Source organism: Delphinus delphis, chromosome 2 (assembly GCF_949987515.2).
Source record: "Delphinus delphis chromosome 2, mDelDel1.2, whole genome shotgun sequence".
In the NCBI taxonomy this organism is placed as follows: domain Eukaryota; kingdom Metazoa; phylum Chordata; class Mammalia; order Artiodactyla; family Delphinidae; genus Delphinus; species Delphinus delphis.
Genome location: NC_082684.1, coordinates 83,642,012 through 83,668,300, shown reverse-complemented (window position 1 = coordinate 83,668,300; position 26,289 = coordinate 83,642,012). Strand labels below are relative to the sequence as shown.

At 40.8% G+C, this 26,289-nt stretch overlaps 1 protein-coding gene across 1 annotated transcript in view; it reads left to right on the top strand.

Annotated features, from left to right (window-relative positions):
- The window catches only part of FSIP1 (fibrous sheath interacting protein 1), a 179,394-nt gene extending 159,384 nt beyond the window's left edge, over positions 1–20,010 (top strand). The window contains exon 10 of the mRNA XM_060002281.1: positions 19,477–20,010. Coding sequence (XP_059858264.1) covers positions 19,477–20,010 — 534 coding nt within the window. The remainder of the gene's footprint in view (positions 1–19,476) is intronic.
- Positions 20,011–26,289: the final 6,279 nt, after the last annotated feature.

The window sequence follows — 26,289 nt, the reverse complement described above, 5'->3', positions numbered from 1 at the left end:
GGTGCTAAAAATTGTAAGATTTTGCCAATTAATATTGAAAAAAGTCCGGGAAATATGCAAGAGAATGGATTTTGAAGGTTCTGTGTCCAAGAAGGAAAAATACAGTTTTGGCCGTGTTGAATTTATTCCTGTGGGAGCAGTTAATCAGAGATTCTGGATTCAGTGTACTAGCCTGAATAGGTGGCATTGATTCTAATTGTTTCCTTGATTGGTTGACCAAAACTTGGACTTGAGCCCCACAGAGATGCTAGAAATTCCTTTATACACTGTAGGAGCAAGGAATCCAAACACTTAGGGAGGTAAGATCATCAGTGGGGATATATCATAGGTATCGAATCCCTTGAGGGTGTCCTGATGAGACTCTTTAATGAAAGCTTGAGAGATACAGTGATGAGGGGCCCACTCACATCTTTAGGACAAAAATGAGTGGTCATTCTCTGTAGGCCAGTGGTGCTGATGGAAGATGCTCAAGCTAAAATGGGGCTTCCTAATGTTACTAGGGGTATTAGGATCCTGAGATAATGGAGCTTAAGGAGCAGCTCTTTACCATTAGAAGGCAAGGTGGGCAACATGGCTACCATAATAGGCTGCAGGATGGGCATTTTAATTAGAATGACAATCAGGGATCTTTGGAAATGGCTGTTGATGATGGGATCCCTGTGACTGAAATAGATAGGCACTTAGCTATGCTACGTGGTTTTTACAACCAAAAAACTCTGCATCTTGGGCAAACAGAGGCCTGATTTTACTCATTACAGTAGGTAGTCATAACCTCTCACCTAATCCCCAGACAGGGATCAGTTCATAAGCCCGACATCCTTTAAATGGAAGCAAGGTCAAAAACTTGCTAGACTGGGCTCTACAAAAGAGACCTGAGCGTATTTATTAGAGTAACCAGGGAAAAGGCAATATTAAGACCTTTCAGAGATTAGAAGACACTTGCTCCATTTAAGATACAGCCTCTTTTTTGGAGCAACCAAACACATGCCTTGATATTTGTGGTGCATTTATTTATTTGGCAGATGCTTTTCCTCTAGGCAAATAAGCAGAGAATACTCTAGAAACAGTTTGCTTTTATCTGGTAGGAGCAGCATAATCACTGTCTTGCCTCAGGGTGGGTGATACCTCCTTTCTGGCACTGTGACACCATTTTGTCCACAAGGTTGTTGCTCATCACACAGGAGATCATGCTAGCTCAATATATTGTGACATGCTAATAGGATCTGAAGAGCAGGATATAGCTGGTACCACTGATGTCTTGGTGTAAGATAACGTGTGTACTAGCAGGAAGGAGACAATCTAGGCAGTCTGCTGGCATCCACACCACAGTGAAACTCCTTTCTCTGTCCCTTACCACTGACAAAGTAACTCTCACCGTGTTATAGATACTTTATTTTGTTGTGAGAAATAGTCCTGAAAGGATCATATGCTGATGTGGTGATGGAAATGAATAAAGGGAAAAGTAGTTTGAGAAAGTTATGGTTCTTGGCCAAAAAATGGAATTGTTGACAAATCAAAGTAAAAAGTTGCATTTGGAAATGGGGCTAGTTTATGAAATCTATAATAAGCTCTATGCAGGTGCTGCTAAGTGAAATTCCTTCAGAGAGCAGGAAGGTTATGTAAATGTATGAGATGGTTGAGGGTAGGACAGTAAAGAGAAGGATTGTCCTGGCAGATTAGAGAATATACACATTCTTCTTGAAGGCATTTCAATTAAAACAATTTAAAAACACTAGACTGTCCAAAAGAAACATATTGGTTTGTGATACTACTATGACAACAGAAGTAAGAAAAAGTGATTCATCAAATTATTTGAGCAAAGATTCCAAATAGTGCAAATATCACTCATCAAGTAGGAGATCAGATTTTACCAGAGAATAAAAAAGGGTGCTTAAGTCATGGTATGAGCACATACAGGTGCAGCACATACCTCTCCAAGAAAAAGTATTTCATTCATTAACCCAATTTTGTTAAGCTCCTACTATGTCAAGATACTTTTCTAGGCTCTGGGGATAGAGTCATGAAATGAGCAGTCAACGTCTGTCCACATTTTGCTTGCATTCTCGTGGAAGGAGGCAGGCAACAAAACACAAGTAAATTATAGAGAATGTAAAAAGGGGAAGTGCTGTGTATGGAGAGAAATAAGTCAGGGAAGGGGCATCAGGAGTGGAAGTACAGAAGGAAGCTGTTGACCACAGGGTGGTCAGGGAAGGGTTCCATGAGAAGGTGACATTTGAACAAATACTTGAAAGACACGAAGGAACAAGTTGTGAAGATATCTGGAAGGTGGTCTGTTTCAGGAAGATGGACAGCAAGGGCAACATCCCTAAGACAGGAGCATGCCCCTCATGTTCAAGGAACAGCAAGGTAGTGAGGGTGGCTGGATGGAGTGAATGAGGAGGGAAATAGGAGATAAAAACCCAACAGTGATAGGGGAACCAAACTCCTAGGAGTTTGGCTTTTACTCTGAGGAAGCTGGGAACCATTGGAGGATTCTAAGTAGAAAAGCACCCAGTGGTGTAACTTACATTTTTGATCGGATTCTCGGGGTTGAGAATGCTCAATAGAGCAGCAAGGGGAAGCAGAGAGAGCAATCTGGAGGACATGCAGCATCTGGTGGGAAATGACGATAGATTAGGGTGATAGCACAGAGGAAGTGAGACTAAGTTAGACTCTGGATATGTTTCGAAGTAGAACCAAAAAGATTTCCAGATATATTGTAGACGTGGTGTGAGAGAAAGAATGGAACCAGGGGTGGCTTCAAGGTTTCTCACTTGAGCAGCTGGAAAGCTGGAGTTGCTATTAACTGACATGGAGACTGTGGGAGGAGCAGGGTTAAGGGTGAGATCAAGAATATGGCTTCGGACATGTTAAATTTCAGGTGCATATTGCATATCTAAGTGGAGATGTTAAGAAGGAAGTGGGACAGATGAATTTAAAGTTAGAGGACTGGTCCAAGCAAGAGGTACAGATTTGCGAGTTAACCCTGTATAGATGCATGAGATCACCAAGGTAGTGAGATGAGTAGAAAAGAGAATTGATCCAAGGACTGAGCTCTGGGGCATTCCCCAAGGTAAAGAGGTTGGGGAAATGAGGAAAAACCAGCCAAGGAGGCAGCGGAGGAGCAGCCAGTAAAGAAGGTGGAAAGTTAGGAGAGAGCAGTGGTCTGGAAGCCAAGGGAAGAGTCATCAGCTGTCGTACACTGCTGAGAGATCCGGTAAGACGGGAATTGACCACTGCTTTAGAAATGTGGAGGACATTGGTACCATGGACAAGAGCAATTTGGATGGAGTGGACTAAATCCTGTTTGGAGTGAGCTTAAGAGACATTAGAGGGGGAGGGATTTGATGACATCAAGACCGTTTAAAGAAATTGTATTGTAAAGAAAATGAGAGAATGGAGTGATGTGTGGAGAGAGGTATGGGGTCAAAGGTGGGTGTTTTCTTAAGGTGGAAGGAGAACAAACTTTTTGTATGCTCATAGGAATAATTCTGGAGAGAGAGGGGAACATGGTGATGCAGAAGAGAGTGGGGAGAATTGATAAAGCAATGACCTTGAGTGGGCAAGAAGGGGTTATCTGTCATGTACAAGTGGAGAGATTGGCCAGAGAGAGAAGCATGGAGAGTTCATCTAGGGATGAGGGGCAGCAGGGCATGTGGTATAGATTCTGGTAGATGGGGTGGTAGAGCTTGTGGATGAACTGAAGGGAAAGTCAGGAGCCCATACATATATTTCTGTATTTGTAAATTTGGGGATCATGTGAGTCTCTCTAGAAGAGGTTAGATCTTTTAGGAATGTCAGTGGTCTACTCTGCTGGTACAGTCCTTTCAGTATGTGTGGCAACCAACTGTAGTGTTTGAGCTTACATGAAGATGATGCTAACCGACATCTAATCTTTTAATATCTAGCTTTTAAATATGAAATGTATTTGAAATAAACTCGATTGATAATGTACAGTGGTTTCAGTCTTGAAACAGAGTATTAAAATCCCTAATGAATCTTCAATTTCATGTATTCATTAAAGTAATTAACTACATGTAAAGATTTTCATTTCCACTGGCTTCACAGTTATATATTATTAATTTTAATATGGTAAGTTAGTTATGGGATGATAATTATATTAATACTATGGATTGATAGACTAATAATTTATAAGTACAAAATTAATTTTAACAAGTTAGTCATGAAAAAGTCACTGGCTTTATTAATTAATGAATTCAGTTAAAATGCTTCTTTTTGTGTGTGTGTTACGTGGGCCTCTCACTGTTGTGGCCTCTCCCGTTGCGGAGCACAGGCTCCAGACGCGCAGGCTCAGCGGCCATGGCTCACGGGCCCAGCCGCTCTGCGGCATGTGGGATCTTCCTGGACCGGGGCACGAACCCGTGTCCCCTGCATCGGCAGGCGGACTCTCAACCACTGCACCACCAGGGAAGCCCTAAAATGCATTTTAATAATTAAAAAACTAGATTTATTAAGTTAGTTGTTTTGGCATTTTACAAGGATGGTCTATGTGGGGAAGATTTTGGACATTAAAAAATGGTAATTATAGTAAGGGAATTTACATCCAGCAAATGGAAGCACTTATATGAATCTACTTCCCTGTGTTTCCATTTTTTCCAAATGCATTTTGTATTTCAGCTTATCATCCTTAAATTAATTACTATTAACTGCTTTAGGGGAAATTGTGTTTTTACCATGCATACTTGAAGTTAAAACATTAATTTGAAATTTGATTAAAAGGAGATAAAGGCTGTTCATTATTTTGTCTGACTTCCAGGGACAGTATTTTCTATATCATAAAATCAGAAAGTACAAAGATATAAAGCTTCTACTGCTTTTTTTTTTTTCTATTTCTTCAGCCAGGATACTTTAACATATTCAGTTAGGTGGTGTTTTCAATACCACCACACTGAAAATGGATTGTACTTGTCCGTCTGGATACCCTGCATATTCCATTCTAAATAAGTGACTCAGCACCCCAACCTGGAGCAGAGGCTGGAGCTTGTCCTCGCCTATCACTGGAAATCAAAAGAGAGAATGTTAATATGACATGATTAGAAAATATATCCTATGAAAGGTGGGGGCCCTATTTTGCCTTGCTTATTTGAAGTATTTATTTACTAATAAAGAACCTTTTCAGAAGGCTCTTTCCCTATAAATATTTATAAAAAGAAATGGTTTTCTGCCATGCTTGTGAGGCTTTCTGTATAAGTACATGAGTAGATTTCCACAATTAAACCTAACCACGAAGACTGTGATTATTATTCAGTTCTATTTTCATGGCAGACCAAATTAAACCTCTATGTCAAACATGTAGTGAATATCACAGTCATAGGTCCAGAGTGTAGGCTTTTTATTGCACTTGGGAATTTTTGTGAATCTGAAGCATTTTTCCTTGGTCAGTGGAACTAAATTCCTGAAGTTGGTGGGGATGAGGGGGCATCCACAGCTAGGGTGAGTCATTGCCTGTGGAGGGTGATACAGAGAGGACCAGAAGTATCCTCTTCCTTCAGCCAACTTGTCTGTCTGACTACCGTTGCTGGCATCTGAAATGTTTGGGAATTCTTTAGGAGTTAAGGCATTGTTATCTGGTCTTCCCAAATAATCAGTGAAGGTTCATTAATCCATTAAACCATTACCTTCCAAAGCTAAATTGAGAGAGCAGAGTCCAGAGGGAACAGGACACAGGGGAGAGAAGGGGCTGGGCTGTATCCTGGGAGGACAGACTGAGACCACTGAGTTTAGTTTATAGAGTGAGTGCCACTGTAGAAGGTGGAGGAACACCCAAAGAAAGTTTCGTATAGCCAGTAAAACGTTGCCTTGTGTCTCTCTTGTGCCACAGACATGGTGACACAGAGATGGGGAGGACCCCGTCCCAGTCTTGAGAAACTTAACATCTATCAGGGAAGGCAGACGAAGCGGGTGCTGTGCTGATATAACCTGGCATTCCAGGTTTGGGGGAAGCAGGGGGCAGCTGTCAGCCAGTGGAAGGACCTCTTGTTCATACTTCTGCTTCAGGTTTATGAAGTGGAAGGGACTCTATTAGGCTGTCCTGCTCTATAACATTTTCAGATGTAAAATAGAGTGTGGAGGGGGCATGTCATGGTACCATGCTGCTGCCAGAGCGCCTCTCCTGGAAAATGGAGCTTAACCAACTCTTCTGAGCATCTGTGTGAAGAGTAAGGGTATGAAAAGCTCTGGGTTTACATTCTGGCTTCAGTTTTTATTATTTCTGGGCCTTGGACCAAGATACTTAATTTCTCTGAGCCTTAGTTTCCTTATCTGTTCAATGTGGAGAATGATTTCCCAGTTCTCCTCATTGGGTAGTTGGGAGCATGGAATGGAATAATGTATGTCAGCATTCTTGGTACATGGTGGATGGTCCTTGACTTTATATAAACTCTATCCATACCCCAACTCCACACCCCAACCTCAGTGCAACTAACTAATGACCAGGGCTGGTTTGGTCACCTGCCTAATGTAGGACCTGACAACCAGGGAGGTGGAAAGAGTTATCCCTTTCATATAGCCTCTTGTTCTATGTGGAAGGGAGAATTAAATTCAGAGAGAATATGCATCAAGCAATTTAGATCCTTATGAATTTGGATCCAGTTCACTGCGTAGATTTTTTGTTTAATTCTTAGAGAATTTAACTCCCACAATTTTTGCGTCATAGCAAAACTTGGCAGTCATTGTTCACAGCATACTATCCTTATTCTTAGTGGTAGCATGATTTCACTTTCAGATTGGCAAATGTAAAAGGACAGTTCACTGAGCAGCAATATTAGTAGGGAGCTTCATGTTTATGTAATGACGTCGGGCGTTGTGTGCCATGCAGGCTATACAGGGGTAATTAGATGTTTCAGATACATGTCTAGACTGGGTAAAGCTTCAGGAGCACTTGTTTAACTCTGGGAAAAGCTACAGGTCATCTGTCTGTAACCAGAAAAAGCTCTCCTTGATTAACAAGTTAAACGTGGAGTTAACTCTCTGGTGCGAGATTTACACCCAAGAGGAAAATCAGATCTGATGAGATTTGACAGGACCAATCATCTGTAGAGCTAGACTAGGTCTCACTATATGGCTTCCCTGAGGCTGCTAAAAATGGTATCTCTCAAATATCGTCTACCATCCAGCTGTGGGGCCCGGATTCCCATTCGTAGAATCATGTCTTTGGACTAAGTCATTCTGATTTGAAGAAGCTCCTGTAAAACTTGAGCTTGTTCCTTGGGAGGATTATAGATGGACCTAGATCTCTTTGTCTGAGGGAGAGTAATGAGGAAACACATCTCAGAACAGGTAAGTTTTGATGTGAGGGCAGTGGGACATTTAAAATGGTTTGGGGGCTTCTCTGGGGGCGCAGTGGTTGACAGTCCGCCTGCCGATGCAGGGGACACGGGTTCGTGCCCCGGTCCGGGAAGATCCCACATGCCGTGGAGTGGCTGGGCCCGTGAGCCAAGGCCGCTGAGCCTGCGCGTCCAGAGCCTGTGCTCCACAGCGGGAGAGGCCACAACAGTGAGAGGCCCGCGTACTGCCAAAAAAAAAAAAAAAAAGGTTTGGAATTGAGTATACTTTTTGAGGAATGTGTGCTCAGGTGGAGAGGGCTGAGGAGGCAGCATGGGGTCTTCAGATGCCTTAGGGAAGGGAGCAGAGCAAGGAGGGGACATTGGTGAAAAGGAAAAGTGTCCTGTGCATGAAATAAATGCATTTCACGTACATTCCTCTGCTTCACAAAATTCATCTTGAGTCCTGACATTGATTATTTTGAGCAATTATAAAAGTGTCTTGAAACCAGCCCCTTTCTGGTCCTTTTTGGTTGCTATGGTACTTTCTGGTACTGAAGACTTAATAGCATCTGCCCTGAAGTGTAAGCTTCCTGCAGGGAAGACGAAGATTCATGTTCCAACCTTTCCCTCGTGTGTGTCCTCTCCTGGCATCTGATGGTTGCTGTAGCCCCATATGAATCCATTAGAGTATACAGGACAGTTCACTCATTGCAGATTGTTAGTTGTGACATGATGTGCAAAGCTCTATTCCTGGTACCCCAGAGAGACCCTCAGTGCTACGTAGGGGCCACTGGAACTTGGAACATACAGACTTAAGTCGATAACTTCGTAACTGGGTCATCTAGCCACTACTGCTTCTCATTCAAGCGTAGTGTTCCTCCCGGTGTTCCAGCATTGATTGAAATCCTCCCTACTCTGCATCAGGTGTGGTGCTAGCAGCCTCACGCATGTATCTCATGCTCATTTGCATATTGTTAGTTGTTAGTACTCCTCACAACCAGTTGTTAGGAGTCAGCAAGTTGTTGTTTCACTTTTACAGTTTAGACGTTTGAAGTTTTGAGAGATCAAATACTCTGCCCAATATGGAATGGAACAGCTAGGAGTGAGAGAGCTGGGGTTTAAACTCAGAAACGGCAGCCTCTATCTCCTACTCTATGCTGTTGTTAAGGGTATTTCCTCTCCACCTGGGGGTTTCTGTTTTCTGGGTTTTTTTGTTTTTCGTTGTTTTTCAAAAAGATAACATGCAGCCTAGGGGACACTTAACTTGGGGCATTTTACCAAATGAAATATCAATGGCTGTGGGAAAACAACATGGAGAAAGGATGCTGGAGATGCATGTAAGATGTAGAGGAATGTCACGTATTTGCACGGCTTCCCCAGCCCTTCATTTTGATCCATCAGTGGCTGCTGACAGGGTAGGGTCTGTTCCTGTTTAACTTTCTTTAGAGCTCTGGCCTGGTCTTGAACTCTGCCCGCCCAGAATGAAGGCAGACCTCCTCTGTCTTTGCAGTGGATGTGACTTGGTATGGAACACCATTCCATGGCCACTTTTACACCTCGTGTTTGTCTTTTTTTTTTTCTGTTTATCTTGACACTCAAACCTAAGCTATGACCTGGGCTGTCTCCCCTTAGCTCCAATTCATATAATCCCTCCAGCTCTGCTACCTCCCTCTGGCTGCCCTGGGCAGATGTCCTCCCAGGACTCCAAGGGCTTTTCTCCTTTGAGCCAATCCCTTGGGCAGTGCTCTGCTGCTCCCATCTAGCAGTGGCAGTAGGAACCAGCTATTAAGCCATGAGCCCCAAGGATCCTAAAGCATTACTTTGCCTCATAGGATCTCGACAGTGCTGGCCATAGCTCTGCAGTGTCTGCATGCAGCCAGCTCTGCCCTGGGAGCCTTTGACCAGCTTATAGAGGCTGGGGTGGAGCTGCTGGCCCAGTGCTCCCAGGCTCATTGTGTGCAGCTCAAGCTGCCACTTCCAGAGCCCTGCCCACACTTGGAGGCTGTTGCTTACTGTGACTGTCTCAGTCTGGAAGAGCAGAGCCTGAAACTCACAGGCTGCCACTTAATTGGCTAAAGCAACACCAGAAAAGCAGAAATGGGGAGGGGTGGCGACAACGCTGATTGTTTCATCTTGGGGGGACACCTTCAGAGAGAATCCATATGGGGGACTACATTTCAGGGCAGTCCTTCCAGGAGGAGGAAGGGGAAGGATTTTACCCACTGGTTCCTCTCCCCTCTTGGTCAAAGTCTACTCCAAGGGCTGACTGATTTGCACAAGCCTAGAAGTGGCCAGCTGAGCATCTCACACCTCATTAGCAAGTCACAACTCAGCAGCAATAGGGAAGTCCTGGATGAGAGGCAAGAGGGGCATGATGTGCCTGAGGGTGACAGGAGGGGCGTGGCAGTGACATCAATAGCGATACCTGGATCCACAGCTTTGGGGGCAGCACAAGCCTTGTTAGATCCACTCAGCCCAGCTGCAGGCAGGTGCGCAGCTCTGGGTGATGGATAAACCGGGTATGGTCATGTTGGAGCATTTGAATGCCAGTGCAGCATGGCCCCTGGGCTTGTCTGTGCTGCTAGGAAACTTCTTGTCCATTCAGGGAAATATTCAGTTTCCTTTTCCAGTTCCCAGGTTTGGGCATCTCTCTGAGGGGTCTCACTTATGTGGGTGTGTTACTGAACCAAACTTGGGTCTGCTCGCCCATGTGTAGTAAAGCCAGTCTACTGACACCAGGCTGTGGCAAAGGAAAGTGCGGTGTTTAGTGCAGGGCACCAAGCAAAGAGTCCAGGCAGCTAGTGCTTGAAAGACCCGAACTCCTCGAAGGCATTCAGGGAAAGGGTTTTTAAAGAGAGGGTGAGGGAGGGGGGTTGTGGGGTGTGTGATCAGCTCGTGGACCTTCTTCTGATTGGTTGGAGGTGAGGTAATAGGAAGTCAACATCATCAACCTTGTGGTTCCAATCAATCTGGGATCTATGCGCTGGTGGCAGCATACATTTCACTTCCTCCATCTGATGGGAGCATCAGTATCTGTAAAACAGCTCAGTATTATCTGTAAAGCCCTTGAGGAGGAACTAAAGGTCCTTGACTTTGTTTAATGGCTAAACAATTATTATTTGGTCCTGTCTGTTTTCCTTCGCTTCTGCATTTTTTCATGTCTCTGATTAAACTTATGCTTTGGTAGAGTTTCTCTACAGACAGAAGGCAGGCGGAGGACATGGGCGTGGGGGAGTCCTATTCTGGGAAGGTCCCTTCGGGTCCTGCTTGGCGACAGGTGGGGTCCAGCTGAGGGTTCTCTCTGATTGGGGCCATCTAGATAATGCTACCGTAGTGAGACACTGCACAGCAAAAGGCAGAAGAGTTGTCCTCAGAGCAGCTGATGAATGTGGCACTGATCACCAATCGAGGGCCCATGTCTCTGGAAAGCAGAAGTCCTCTTGGTCAGAACCTGGAGGCTTTGTTCGATCCGTTGACAGGCCGTGTGAGGTGAGGTACTACCTTTTAGGCCATGCTGTATCTCCACTTTGTTTCAGCGCCAGTAGGTGGCCTCCTCCGTGTCCTCCTGGGCTGGGTGTGAGTTGTGATCAGTTATCCTCCTTAACTCCTGTTGGATATCCTCGCCTGACCTGACCTTAAATGAGCCCTTGTTGGGGATGGTCCTGTGGTGACCACGGCACCACTGCTTCTAGGCTAGCCCAGAAAGCGCATGCTGAAGATCCCGGAGACAGTTCTGAGGTCACCTTCTCCTTAATGGGAAGTTTACATGATGTCAAGAGAAGTATTTAAAGTTCTGCAGCCCTGTGGGCATACCGGGGTTCTTTAGTTTAGTTTAGTTTTAAATATTGGAGTAGAGTTGATTAACAATGTTGTGTTCATTTCAGGTGTACAGCAAAGTGACTCAGTTATACATATACATGCACCTATTCTTTTTCAAATTCTTTCCCATCTAGGTTATTACAGAGTATTGAGCAGAGTTCCCTGTGCTGTACAGTAGGTCCTTGTCGGTTATCTCTTCTGATGATACCGTATCGCTCTAACTTGACTCATGTCCCAGCTGACCTCCGACAAAAGGGTGAAGCTTGATCTGGACTCTGGCCCACGTTTAAGCATTTAAATAGCTAGTGGCTCTCTTGACTCTGACCCCGTCATGACCTCCTCTGACCCAACTTACCTCTACATAGTAAAAATAAACTTCAAACTGAGAGTAGAGAAGACCGTGCAAATGATTTTCATAACTGTTACTATCTGATAAACTAGCCATCTTGCATAGCAGTGAGAATTAGTTGTTCTAAAAGTAACATACAGGATATATTTCCCCAGGGAGTGGGGGCTGGGTGGGTAGGTGGGTGGGTGCTCCAGCCCCCCGTGACCAGAAGAAATGCTCTGTGTACAAACTGGCTCACCTCATTTCTGAAAACCTCCTGGTTAAGCTTTGTTTTGCTGGGAGAATGTGGGACAGGGGTGCCAGGCTCCTTCCAGCTGCAGAGCTGGAACCCAAGCCTTGTTTCTGGCAAGGAAGTGACAGATGTGTTACAGAAGGGCCATTCCAGTGACTCACTCAGAACAAGGGGAATCTGATTGAAGTTGATCTGCTGTCTCTACTGCTAAAAAACAGCAGCTGCTGGCAATGCTCAAGTGATAGTTTCCCCCCAGAATGGAAAAATGAGAGCCCTTTTCCCCCATCATTCTTTTAGAAACTGAAGTTGTGAAGTCGATCTAGCTGTCCTCCAGGCTCATCTGCACCCTTCTGACTATGTCATCAACTAAAGCTGAGTTCCTGGCCCCTTTTCAAATTGGAGGAATGGAGGATCCCATACCCTGCTTCTAGATCCTCCCATCCATGCCCACCCTTCCTTTATACACTGGGATCCTGCTGGCATCCCACCCTTCTTGTCCTCTTAGAAACAGAAAGCCTGATGTCATGGATACCAGCTCTGGCACCTAGGCTGGGAAGAACCATCACCGAATGCTCATGGGCACAGCAGCCTTTCATGGAGCAAACACATCAGGCAAACCCTTCCAAGCCCTGCCTCTCCTAGTCATTCGGGGAAGATAGGTGGCCTGGGCAAGGGGGGTGTCCTATGCTGCTACATGGTTACTTTGACATGGCAGGCCCCGCATAAAAGCGGACTTCCAATACCATCACGACATTTATGAACTCACTTCAGAGCCGCTCATCTTGACCTATTTCACACACTGTTATTCTATCCACAGATCCTCCAGCTTCTGACCTGGGGGCTGACTCATTTTCCTGTTTACAACCTGGCCTCAGCCCTTATTCCTAATGTTTTACATAGTTTCTCTGGCAGTGACCTTTTGACTAGAGTTCAGAGCCTCCTCTGGCTGAACAACCTCTGACTATTCTGGGTAAAAATATGCCAGATCTTGCCTGGCTGCCGGGACCTTTGTGACCTCTGAAGAGCATCGTACCTGCCAGACTTGCCTCTGTGTGACTGGGGTAGCCTCAGTGTAAGAAAGGAAGGGCGAAGAATAGGATAGGGAGGGAAGGAGCTAAGGAGGGGAAGGGTTAATAAGCCTGTTCCTTCTGTGAGTCCTTGGCAGTGTATCCTTGTTGATGCAGACATTCAGAGGAACACTAATCACTTACCCCCATCATTTTCAGGCTTGTTTACTCTTAAGAACCACAAGTGATGTGACTCTGTTGAGCTCATATGAGCTGATTAGGAGCATATTGCCTTGAAAGTGCTGTTCTGTAGTCCACCTGGAAGTCTTACCATTCTGTCTACAAGTGAATATTTTCTGACAAGTAATTCTACTTTTATATCTCAGTTAGCTATTCAGTGAGTGCTCAGACTGAATGAGATAGGTGACGTTTGGCAACTCCTTGATTCTTAATCCTTTAGTTGGCTATAAAACTTCATTAAGTGTCAGGTCCCTTCTATTGGTTATGTACTTAATAGCAATTCTAGTTTAGCAATGTGGTAGATTTATTTTGGGGTCCCTGCTCTGCTCATGCCTTCTTCTTTGGGAAATCCCCCTTACCCAAAAGCATGGACTTGAGTGGCCAAGTTCATACTATGTGACCCTCACCACAGGTGATTGGACTAGTGGGAAACACTTGAAACTGACATTTCAGTCCGTCATTTGGTCAGTGACCAACCAGTTTATCTTGCTTGAAAATTTGAGCTAATAGACATAGAGACCACTGTCAGTCATTGGTGGGTGACAGACTCTTAATGTCATGCTGATTGCAGACCAGAGTTAACTCATGCTACCTGGGCAAGCTGAGGTTGTGAGAGAGCAGAAACCTTTAATAAGCAGAGAAAGCTGGTTTACAGAGAGGAGCATGCATCAGACAAGCAGTGAGTTAAGAGACCACAGGGACTCAGTAAGAGAACGACGACGCACATGACTTTGGTTCCTGGGGGCTTCTCATCTCCAGACCCCAACAGGCCTGTTGATACTTCATTTCCTGCTTATTGGTATCCATGAGGTGACTTCTTAGATCCTACATCAACACTCACCTCTACTGCCTGAGATGAAGAGATTTCTAGACAAGCGAAAGCTAAAGGAGTTCATCGTAGCCTACCCTGTTTTGGGGAGTTTTTTTGAGATAAGGATTTCTGTCCCTAACGGCTAAAAAACCTTGACTAAACTACTGCTTAAGTGTTGCCAGCAGTGGCTGCAGCAGAGAGTTGTAAACTTATATATTGGTAATTAAGCAAAGGGTGGGGTGTTTTCTAGCTGTTTATTTTAAAGTAGAACTTGATGTCATTGAAAGCAATTTATATCCACACTCTTGCTGTTAATCATTTAGGGCTTCTGGCTTCCCACCATTTTCTCACTTGTGATAAATGTATTGGCTTTATAGGGTGGGCCTTTAGGAACTTAGTGTTTGTGGGGAAAAAAAAACCCCAACATCAGACATAAGCTTACATCAAAGGACAAAATTGCCTCTGCTAGTTTGTAATACTTGACTTTCTGGTTATCTGCACCAGAGACATAAAATCTTGATTGCCTTGTCAACAAACCCAGTACCAAATGAGTGGAGATTTTTATGGCCGGGGAAACTCCACATACCTAGCATAGGAGGGGAGGCAGGGATGAAGGTCAGGTAATCCACAGCCTGTGATCCCTTACCAGCAATTACAAGTTACATTCCCCATCAGATTTAGCTCCTACACCAAACTGGTATTTCTATGGGTGGAGAAGTATAAACAGTGGGCACCCTGTGAATGGAGGTGGGGTTGTCTTTTTTTTTTTTTTCTGAAGTGAGCTGAAGTAGAGGACACCGTGTAAATCTGTGTAAGATGCTGAGGTAGTTGGGGTAATAAAATCCAAAGTTAAGCGAAATAATCTACAGGAAGGGTTTTTAATATCTGAGGGAATGGACAGAAAAGTGAATGTCAGTTGGGAAAAGGATACTTAGAGAATGGTAGAGGAAGAACTCATTTACAATGAGAGACTAGGTAAGGCATTTAAGCTCTGGACCCAGACTATCTGGATTCAAGTCCCACCACCTAGTAGTTGTATGACCAAGGATGGATTACTTAATTTCTCATTGCCTCAGTTCTTCATCTATAAAATGGGAATAACAATAGTATCTACTGCATAGGTTTGTTATGGAGATTAAAGGAATTGATACATGTAAGATGCATAGGGCAGTATCTGGCCCAAAGTAGGTGCTTAGTAAATGCTAGTTTTTATTATTCTGTACGACATCACCTGGGGTGCCAACAAGACCAGCAAGATGCATGAGAACGAACACCACAAGTGTTCTATAGTTTTTTCCTGTTGAGAAAATCCAATACATTTACTCTATGACTACAGAGTACGTGTGTTTTGGCTAAAACAAGAAAGAAGATCCATAAAAAGACTATTTAAATGAGGATGGGAAAAGAGGGGCTTTCATAGAAGGAGAGAAAATAGATTGGGCTCTGGTCTGGAAAAATGAAGACTGAGATGCACTATGATGAATTTCATGAACGACAGGAATAGCATGAATAATAACTTGTTTATGAAATACTGGAAAATTAGAGCTGGCACGAAAGATGAATACTTTGAGGTAAAGACTTGAACAGATGGTTACTTGACTGTGCTTGCACGGTGAGTCAGTCGTTGAGATACAGAGCTTAATTAGTTCAGAGTTTGAAATCAATCTGGGTGAAAGGTGTGGGTTATGGCTCCGGACCTATCAAGGGTCATTAGGGATGTTTGTGATAAGCCCCATTTAGTCCAGTTCCGCATTTGTAAATAACTTATATTAATGTAGTACTTAGCCATTTCAAAACACTCAGCAACCTTCCACAACACTGATTTACTGAGCATGTACTGTGGGCAAGACTCTGCAGGGAATCAAAAGGTGAGAAAGATGGCTTGTGTTGAAGGTTCTGATGTCTTACCACCCAGAAACACTGTAATGAAATTAATTTAATTTGAGAGCTTAATATACTTGGTTTACTTGTACTTACAATGTTTTGAGACCAGAGAATTTTTAGTTATTTTTTGAGTTCAAGATGGTATTGTGAAGAAATTAAAGAATTAAAGTTCTCTTTTTGTTATTGTTTTCATAAATTCTACCCAGGTGACATTCTGAGGTGCAATAGAACAGCTTATTCTAATATGTATTTTTAATTTTAGAGTAGTTATTCATAAAAAGCAATTTTAGAGCTACAAGTTAACGTAGAGATCATCTTCTTCAATTCCTTTTTTCACACCTGCAGTAAATGGGTCCCTTAGGTGATACGCACAAGGTGGCAAAGCTTGAACTGAAGCCCAAGTTCTAGTCTTTTCTTTCCCATTGGGCTGCTTCCCCCAGAGGATCAGGGTTATTGTAGTTGAGCTTATTTCTGTGTACATACAGACTCAAATGTGTTATGCTTTATCTTGGAGCACCCAGAAGATTTACTGTGAAACCAGTGAAGCTTAAGCTTCAGGGACCCTCTCTTGTATGAACCTTGAGTGGGGAGAGGAAGCTAGGTTGCAGTCAGGAAACATAAGCATTTCTGGTAAATGACCTAAAGAGATAGTGTAAGAGATGGACTTGATGTTTCCCCCATTAATTTTTTGTGATCTTTTTCACATTCCAAAGAAGAAAAACTCACTTTTATACCTATTTTCTATTTGTGATTTTGTATTCTTTTTCTTAAAGAAGTACCCTCCCCTGCTCCAATATCACATAAACTTCAGGCTGCAGGAAACCTGGATCTGCTTCTGATGCCCAAAGATATAGCCAGTTGGGAATTTCATTTTAATATTCCAGAGTTTTATTTTTTTATTTATTTTTTTAAAATAATTTTATTTATTTATGGCTGCATCGGGCCTTCATTGCTGTGCGCGGGCTTTCTCTAGTTGAGGTGAGTGGGGGTCTACTCTTCATTGGGGTGCGTGGGCTTCTCATTGTGGTGGCTTCTCTTGTTGTGGAGCACGGGCTCTAGGCGCACGGGCTTCAGTAGTTGTAGCACGCGGGCTCAGTAGTTGTGCCTCGCGGGCTCTAGAGCGCAGGCTCAGTTGTTGTGGCGCACGGGCTTAGTTGCTCTGTGGCATGTGGGATCTTCCTGGACCAGGGCTCAAATCTGTGTCCCCTGCATTGGCAGGTGGATTCTTAACCACTGTGCCACCAGGAGAGCCCCAGATATTTATTTTTAAATTAATTTTATTTAAAATTTTTGAATGCATTTAAATCACTTTTATATTTTATTTTAAGTTAATTATACTTATAGTAATAAAATAAATAGTTGTGTTAAAATGTTTTAAACAAAAATGATAGCTCCTTGCCCATTCTTCCCCATTTCTTAGTTTTGCTCTCCAGAGTCAACCCCTTTTAATTCCTTTAGAAGGTTTCCCCTGCTTTAACTCTATATTATTTCTTAATAGCTTGCCTTCCTAATTGATCAGTTTTATATCAATTTACAATGACCTGACATTTCATATCAATAATATGATGGTACTGTATTGTTATATCAATTATATATTGACTTCCTATAATTATAGCCAAGGGTTTCACATTGTTACTCCAAACATTCCTTCTCTCTCCTACCACTTCTCCAAAATAGTTAAATCACAATTTTTGGTTATCCCAGTCATCACTATTTATATTATGATGACTGTGAAAGCATCATTTACAGCAAAAGCAAGTAGTATACTATAGTATCCTTTCTTGTACAACTTTTTTGTTTGTCCTAGAGTTATAATTATCTTATTTTCTTTTGCTTAATTTTCTGTTATCTATCTGAAAAACTAGCTTTCTGTTTTCCCCAGAGTTCATAATTGCTTTATTTTTCCTTTTACTTAAATTTCTGTGTGTCTAGCAAAATATGTCTTCAGAACTTCCAAGCATCTATCCTATCAATATTATTTGGGGACATGAGCAAACATATCAGATGATCTACCCATCTTCCACCTCCCCCTCTTTTATTCCCCGCCCCTCCCAGAGACCTCCTTCCATAATCCTTCACGCTCTTGCTCTAGTATGGACTGATTTTTTTCTAGGGTCTGGAAATTTCATATGTTAAGCCTTTGGTTTGGATGTTTGCTGAGGATGACACTCAGTGGACGGTTTCTAAATCCTAGGGAATTGTTTACTCATTATAAGGAATTTTATATATGCAGATTTTGAAAGTATATTTTAGTTATCTAGCACCATATAAGGGCTGCCTTCATTTTCTAGTTGACTACATTTACATAGTAGGGTGAAGGGAATGCTCCTATGCATCTGGATGCATGAAATGTCTAGTGATTAAAAGTAGGATTTGCTAATATGTAATTCAACCTATTTTTTTTTGATGTGCATATTAACCTTAGGGTGATTTACCTGAATTTTGAATCCCAGGTGATTATTAAGAATATATTCCCAGACAATTTCTTGTTACTCTCAAACTCATAATGGTACTCGCCACTATGAAAACTGGTTTTTAATATATGGAAGTTAAATATAATTTTAAAACACATAATATTTTTTAAAAGCATGATACAAAATTTGTTTAATGTACTACTTTTTGTTAGCTGCATTAGAAGCATTGCACAGTAATGGGGAATTAAATATACTAGTTCTAATAACAACTCCGCCCCAATACTTTATACATGCAGAATATTTGGTTAATTCTTACTGTGTCCTACAAAGTAGACCAACAGCATTGTTTTAATTTACTGAAGTAGAAATTAAGGCGATTACAATTCATGATTAGGTTTTCTTATGGGAATTTCTTGTTTTCAGATAATTCATTCCCCTGTGAAGGAGGATTAGTGTTGTCCTAGATAATCCACCATGTAAATCAGGGACAGTGCTGATTCTTTAAAGAAGGAGAAATTTTTTTCAGTGTCTTTCAATATATTTCAATCACGTTCTTTTTGACATTGTTGCAATTCAGGTGGCATGCTGTTCAGTTGAATTCTTATAGAACATAGCTCTGTACTTCTGTTTGATTTATTTCCTGAGAGCATCACTGGAAGAGAAGAAATATTTTTAAATCCTTAAGATCTTGGTTGAAACAATCAGCCCTGATAACATCTACAAGCGGAGATTAAATGTGTATGATCAAATCCTCTTCCCAGAATGCACTGCTATTGGAATGTCTCTGGCCTCTGTCTAGGCCTGTAACATTGAAGCAACTACACATCTCAGGATGCACCACCCCTTCACTCTTCCTTTTCTGTCTTTGGTAGTATTGTCCACTGAAAGTTGTAGACAGACATAGGAGTGGTGAATCCCCAGGGGCAGGTGAATCTGCCCTGTTTGCCTGATATAGGAATTGGGTGGTGATAGGGTTTACACCAAGGAGTAGTGGGAACAGAGAAACACCTACTGAAGATTATGGCAGGATTCCTGGCTATTTATCAAACAGCTGCTTACTTACTACCCTGTTTGATGCCCCAAGACTGATAAAATCGAAGGTGCTTTTCTAATATCTTCATTTCAGCTCCAGGTACTTCTATGTGTAGAGGGAGTGTTAGTGGTTAATTTGGTGCTGCAGTTCATTTCCATCCCTGTTGTGGGACTTTTATCTGGATCTTAGTATGTGTGATTGATTCTAAACTTATTCTCTAGGCATGTTGTACATTTCCCCTGCAATTTTGGCTACTTTAATATGAATGGTTTTGTTATTTGGGTGTTTTGAGTAAAAGATTTCCTGTTACTTGCATTTGTACTACACTACTGGAAGCTTACCAAAGTTAAATGCGTTTACTTAATCAATTGACTATGAAAACTTTTGGTTTATTTCACCAGTTAGATTCAACATCACTTCTCTCTGAGGAACAGTTAAGGTGTCTTCTGGATGAATGCACACTTAAACAAAAATCCATGATTAGACTGTCTTCAGAAAGAGAAAAGAAAGACATTGAGGATATAACACCTGAGTTGCCCCAGCTTTCCAGATCTATTCTCTCTGAGTCACTAGATGAGTCAAAAACAAAGGTCAAAAGCACTGAGGTGGAAGACGCAAATATGCCTGAGAATGCCGAAGGTGAAACATCTAGAGGCTACTATCTGACCAAAGCCTCGACTGGGCATTTTATGTCAGAAGCTCTTGTCGTTGAAGCAAAGAATATGAAATGCCTCCAGCTTTCTGAGGACAAGGTTATTGGTGACACAAAAGACTATTTTATGTCAAAGACTCTTGGCATTGGGAGACTGAAAAGGCCCTCTTTCTTGGATGATCCACTGTATGGCATCAGCATGAGCCTTTCATCCGAAGACCAACATCTGAAACTCAGCCCTCCAGAGAAACCCAGGCCAGGTGAGGCTTGGAGAATACACTGAAAATAATCCTTACTAAACACTTCAATATAAAGGTAGTATAGTTTAAAGTAGAGTAGGATAAGGAGGTATGCTTGAAAGTCACAAATGGGGTCAATTAAGAGCATTCTAACATATGAATGTATTTATTAATGTTCATATCAAGATTGAGAATAGTACTCATATGAAATGCATTATTCTTAATGGTAGCTAATACATATTCTTGATGGTTATCCAGAAAACAATGTTGATTTCAGAGGAAAAGAGAAATTAGTTTGAATGGATACAAATAATTTGAGTAGATTTGCTTAGTATTTTAACTTCCAAATTTCAGTGATGAAAATTTGTTCCAAGGAATGAATTTGTAAAATACCATATATCATTGTGGTTTTGTTCGTTTCTGTACGCAAACCTCCCATCCCAGCTACTTGTATAGTGTCAGGTTTTTTGTTTTTCGTTTTAATTTTGAACCAGTGTTGCATCTTACAATGGTACAATGGTACAGGATACAAGTACTATGGGCAGTTTTTTTGATATAAACAAATATTCAATTATTTATTTATGTTAGAAGTCTAACATAGTCTGTGTTGTATTTGTTGAGTCTATTTAAATAGCTTCAGCTTTTCCTCTCGTGTAGATTACTCTAAAATATATTGTCTATTAAATCTATATCTATTACCTATTAAATCTATAATCTACTAATTTTGAACTAACTCCTCAGCCCTGTATTTCTAACTGCCATCTAGATATGGCCTCAAACTGATTTCCTCATTCTTCCCTCTCAACTCAGATTGTCCTCTTGACTTCTGTTACCTCAACCACCCAGGCTTCAAATCTGAGTCATCACTGAATCGTCCCTCTCTCTTGCTTCCCACTTCCAATCTTCCAGTCTTGTTTGTTCTGCTCCTGCAGTGTCTCCCATGTCCATCCCTCCCTTGCTCTTCCTACCACAACTGGACCAATGCGATAACCTGATCAGGCCTCCCTGCCTCTGGTCTCTCCTCTCCTCCTGCCATTGTCAACCACCTAAACTAATTCCCCCAAAGTACAACTTTGATAAACATACTTCCCAGCTTAAAAAGCTTCTATGACTCTCCTCCGCCTATTGAATGAAGTCTGAATTCTTGAACAGGCCTGCTGTTCAAGGCCTCCACACTCTGACCTGCAGTTCCCTTTGAAATCAATCTCTATCTAGTGCCCTAAATGTTATTCAGGTTGTAGCTGATCTGGGCTCAGGATTCCCAGTGCTTTCCCATGTTGCTCAGGCCCCTTTCTTCTCAGGCTTGTTCAGGTATCCCTTCAATAGTAGTTGAATTCTAACCCTATCCTCTCTGAATGTAACCTTCCCTCATCTTCTCTTTTAAAAGTCTTACTTCTCTTCTAAATGTCCAAGGGTATTGATCACATCGTTTTACACACACTCTCTTGACATCATTTGGCACACACACCCACACTTTTTCTCCCTTAGAATTGTGTAACCTTTTTGAGGACAGGGGTCCTATCTTCTGATTCATTGTTACATCTTCTATGATGTCCAAAGTGCTGCCTTAAATCAAGTGCCTGTTTAATAAATAAAGGAATTTAAATTATCCAGTTTTAGAATAATGCACTGAAAGTATGGTTCACATTTATTCTTTGCATTATGAATGAAAGCAGGTGGTATTGCTTAAGAATTAGGCAAGCCTCACATTCTATATAAAGATTTGGAACCTTTTTCTTTTTTTCTTTTGGTGAAATTCCACAAGCTGTACAGTTTTTACCTAGCAGCAGAGTTCACTTACAACATGCAATTCAATGAAATGAGTGTGGTCTGCCTTCTCCCACCAAGATCTTCATTTAATAAATACGCCATGAGAACTTTGTTCTACTCTTTTTCTTTCTTTCTTTTTGTATTTTCTTTTCTTTTTGGACAGAAGATTTTCTTTCTTTCTTTTTGGACAGAAGGTTTTTAGTAGAAACAAAGTATCTGCATTTCCCCTTTGTCTACTGTAATTAGACTTACTCAGTTGGGTATGATGATTTACTGTCTATGAGGTCTCATTCCCGTGGAGTCAGTGTATGGGGCTTTGGAACAGCATTTTGCTAAAATATAACTTTACTTCCATGTGAATGGCAGTCACACTGATGTATATTTGTCACTGAGAAGAACATGGAAAGATGGAATGAACTAGAACTTAATGTGACTTAATGGAAAGAAGCTATGGTGGCTTACCTATAACTTCAGAAAACATGCCTCTGATGGTGCTAGATAATCCTAATGTTTGATTAAAATGACCCTGTGAGTATGGAGGCTTAAGATGGCATAGATGTGAATATAGGAACCAATTTTACTTTCTGTTTATTACATAATAAACCTTAAGGAATAGGTCCTACATTATTATTTTGAGAGCAGGTCAGCCTATCTGAAGCTGGAGTTTTTCTTTTACTAACCTCAGCATTTACAATTATTAAAATAACTTGCTAATCAGTTTATTCTAAAATACTAAATTGGACATTATGTACTTTATGCAAAAATGAACACCAAAACATCAAAAATGAACATGCTAAACCAGTTTTCTTGGCAAAAAGCCCTTTAAAGATGTAATTGTAACAAGAAATTGCAGTGTGTTCAGGTGTTACATTATATTCCCTCTCTTTCTCAGGAAACGGATATGTGTGAATATGAGTCAGATGAGATTTCTGTAAGCATAGAGGAAGAAAATAGAACCATTTATCATTTTCTCTTTAAATAGCAAATATTATTGATACGTAGTTTTCTTTTCCTTGATGAACTGAGTCTGTTACGAATATTAAAATTCTGCTTCTAAAAGGCAGAGTCAGATAAAACTTCAAAAGGGACCAAGCCTAGTGACATTGAGGACCAGTTTCAATTGTGGTATTGAAAATAAGGATTTGCTTCACAGATGTTTTAAAAGTTTCTAGTGTGAAGTACCTCATTTTGTTTTTTTTTTTTTGAAATACAGTTGATGTACAACATTACATTGGTTGTAGGTGTACAGCATAGTGATTCAGTATTTTTACAGATTATACTCCATTAGTAGTTATTACAAGATAATGACTACAATTCCTTGTGCTATACAATATATCCTTGTTGCTTATCTATTTTATACAGAGTATTTTGTATCTCTTAATCCCATAGCCCTAATTTACCCCTCCCCTCTTCCCTTCCCCCTCTGGTAACCACTAGTTTCTTTTCTATATCTGTGAGTCACTTTCTGTTTTGCTATATACATTCATTTGTGTTATTTTTTAGATTCCACATGTAAGTGATATCATATAATATTTGTCTTTCTTTGTCTGACTTATTTCACTAAGCATAATATTCTTTAGGTCCATCCACATTGCTGCAAATGGCAGAATTTTATACTTTTTATGGCTGCGTAATATTCCATTGTATATATATATATATATTTATAACACTTCTTATCTATTTGTCTGTTGATGGACACTTGGGTGGCTTCCATATTTTGGCTATTGTAAATAGTGCTATTATGAACATTGGGGTACATGTATCTTCGAATTAGTGTTTTCATTTTTTCTGGGTATAGACCCAGGAGGGAATTGCTGGGTCATTTGGCAGTTCTATTTTTAGTTTTTTGAGGAACCTCTGTACTGTTTTCCATAATGGCTGCACCAATTTACATTCGCATCAACAGTGTACAAGGGTTTCCTTTTCTCCACATCCTCTCCAACATTTGTTATTTGTAGGCTTTTTGATGATAGCCATTCTGACAGGTGTAAGGTGATATCCCATTTTGTTCTGATTTGCATTTCTCTGATAATTAGTGATGTTGAACATCTTTTCATGTGCCTGTAAGACATCTGCTTGTCGTCTTTGGAAAAATGTCTATTCAGATCTTCTGCTCATCGTTTGTTTTTTGATATTGAGTTGTATGACCTGTTTATGTATTTTTCTGGTTGTTTGTTTTTGTTTGTGTTTTTTTGCGGTACACGGGCCTCTCACTGCTGTGGCCTCTCCCGCTGCGGAGCACAGGCTCCGGATGCGCAGGCTCAGCAGCCATGGCCCACGGGCCCAGCCGCTCTGTGGCATGTGGGATCTTCCTGGACCGGGGCACGAACCAGTGTCCCCTGCATCGGCAGGTGGACTCCCAACCACTGCGCCACCAGGGAAGCCCTGGTTATGTATTTTTGGTATTAACCTTTTGTCAGTCATATCATTTGCAAATATTTTCTCCCATTCTGTAGGTTGTCTTTTTGTTTTGTTGATGGTTTCCTTTGTTGTGCAAAAGCTTTTAAGTTTAATTAGGTCCAATTTGTTTATTTTTGCTTTTATTTCTTTTGTCTTTGGAGAAAGGTCCAAAAAATTTTTGCTACAATTTATGTCAAAGAATGTTATACCTATGTTGTCTTCTAGGAATTTTATGGTTTCAGGTCTTACATTTAGGTCTTTAATCTATTTTGAGTTTATTTTTGTATATGGTGTGAGGAAATATTGTGGTCTCATTCTTTTTCTTGTAACTGCCCGGTTTCTCCAGCACCACTTCTTGAAGAGACTGTCTTTTCTCCATTGTATATTCTTGCCTCCTAGGTCATAGGTTAATTGAACATAAGTGTGTGGTTTTATTTCTGGGCTCCCTGTTCTGTTCCGTTGATCTATGTGCCTGTTTTTTGTACCATGCTGTTTTGATTACTGTAGCTTTATAGTATAGTTTGAAGTCTGAGGGTGGTACCTCCTGCTTTGTTCTTTTTTTCTCAAGATTTCTTTGGCAATTTGGGGTCTTTTGTTGTTCCATCTGAATTTTAGGATTATTTGTTCCAGTTGTGTGAAATGTCATGGGTATTTTGATAGGGATTGCATCAAATCTGTAGATTGCTTTGGGTAGTATGGACATTCTAACAATATTAATTCTTCTAATCCAAGAGCACAGGATATTTTACCATTTCTTTGTATCATCTTCAATTTCCTTTATCAATGTTTTATAGTTTTCACAGTATAGGTCTTCAACCTCCTTCGTTAAGTTTATTCCTAGGTATTTTATTCTTTTTGATGTGATTTTAAAAGAGATTGGTTTGAAAAGAGAAAACTTTTTTCTGATGGTTCATTATTAGTGTATGGAAAAGCAATAGATTTCTGTATATTAATCTTGTATCATCTACCTTGCTGAATTCATTTATTAGTTCTAATGGCTTTTGGGTAGAGACTTTAGGGTTTTCTATATTAAAGTATCATGTCGTCTGCAAATAGTGACAGTTTCACTTCTCCCCTTTCAATTTCTGTGCCTTTTCTTTTTATTGTCTGATTGCTGTGGCTAGTACTTCCGATACTATGTTAAATAGAAGTTTCAAGAGTGGGCAACCTTATCTTGTTCTTGAATTTAGAGGAAAGGCTTTTAACTTTTCTCTGTTGAGTATGATGTTAGCTATGGGCTTGTCATAAATGGCCTTTATTATGTTGAGATATGTTCCCTCTAGAGCCACTTGGATGAGAGTTTTTTCATGAGTGAATGATGAATTTTGTCAAATGCTTTTTCTGTGTCTATTGAGATAATCATGTAATTTTATCTTTTCTTTTGTTAGTGTGGTGTTTCACATTGATTGATTTGCAGATATTGAACCATCCTTGGATCCCTGGGATAAATCCTACTTGATCATGGTGTATGATCCTTTTTGTATATTGTTGGATTTGGTTTGATAATATTTCACTGAGGATTTTTGCATCTATATTTATCAAAGATATTGGCCTGTAATTTTCTTTTTTTGTAGTATCTTTGTCTGGTTTGGTATCAGGGTAATGGTGGCCTTGTAGAATGAATTTGGGAGTGTTTCATCCGTTTCAATTTTTTTGGAATAGTTTGAGAAGGATGGGTACTAGTTCTTCTTTATATGTTTGGTAGAATTTACCCATGAAGCTATCTGGTCCTGGACTTCTGTTTGCTGGGAAGTTTTTTTTTATTACAAATTCAATTTCACTACTAGTGACAGGTTTGTTCAAATTGTCTGTTTCTTTGTGAGTCAGTCTTGGAAGGCTATATGTTTCTAGAAATTTGTCCATTTCTTCTAGGTTGTCCAATTTGTTGGCATATAATTGGTCATAGTATTCTATTCTGATTTTTTGTATCTCTGTGGTATCAGTTGCTTTTCTTCTCTTTTATTTCTTATTTTATTTGGGTCCTCTCCTCTTTTCTTCTTGGTGAGTGTAGCTAAAGTTTTATCAATTTTGTTTACCTTACAAAAGAAAGCAGCTCCTGTTTTCATTGATATTTTCTATTTTTGGGGTCTCTATTTTATTTATTTCCTCTTTGAAATAAATCCTTCAATTTGTAAATCCTTTATTATATCCTT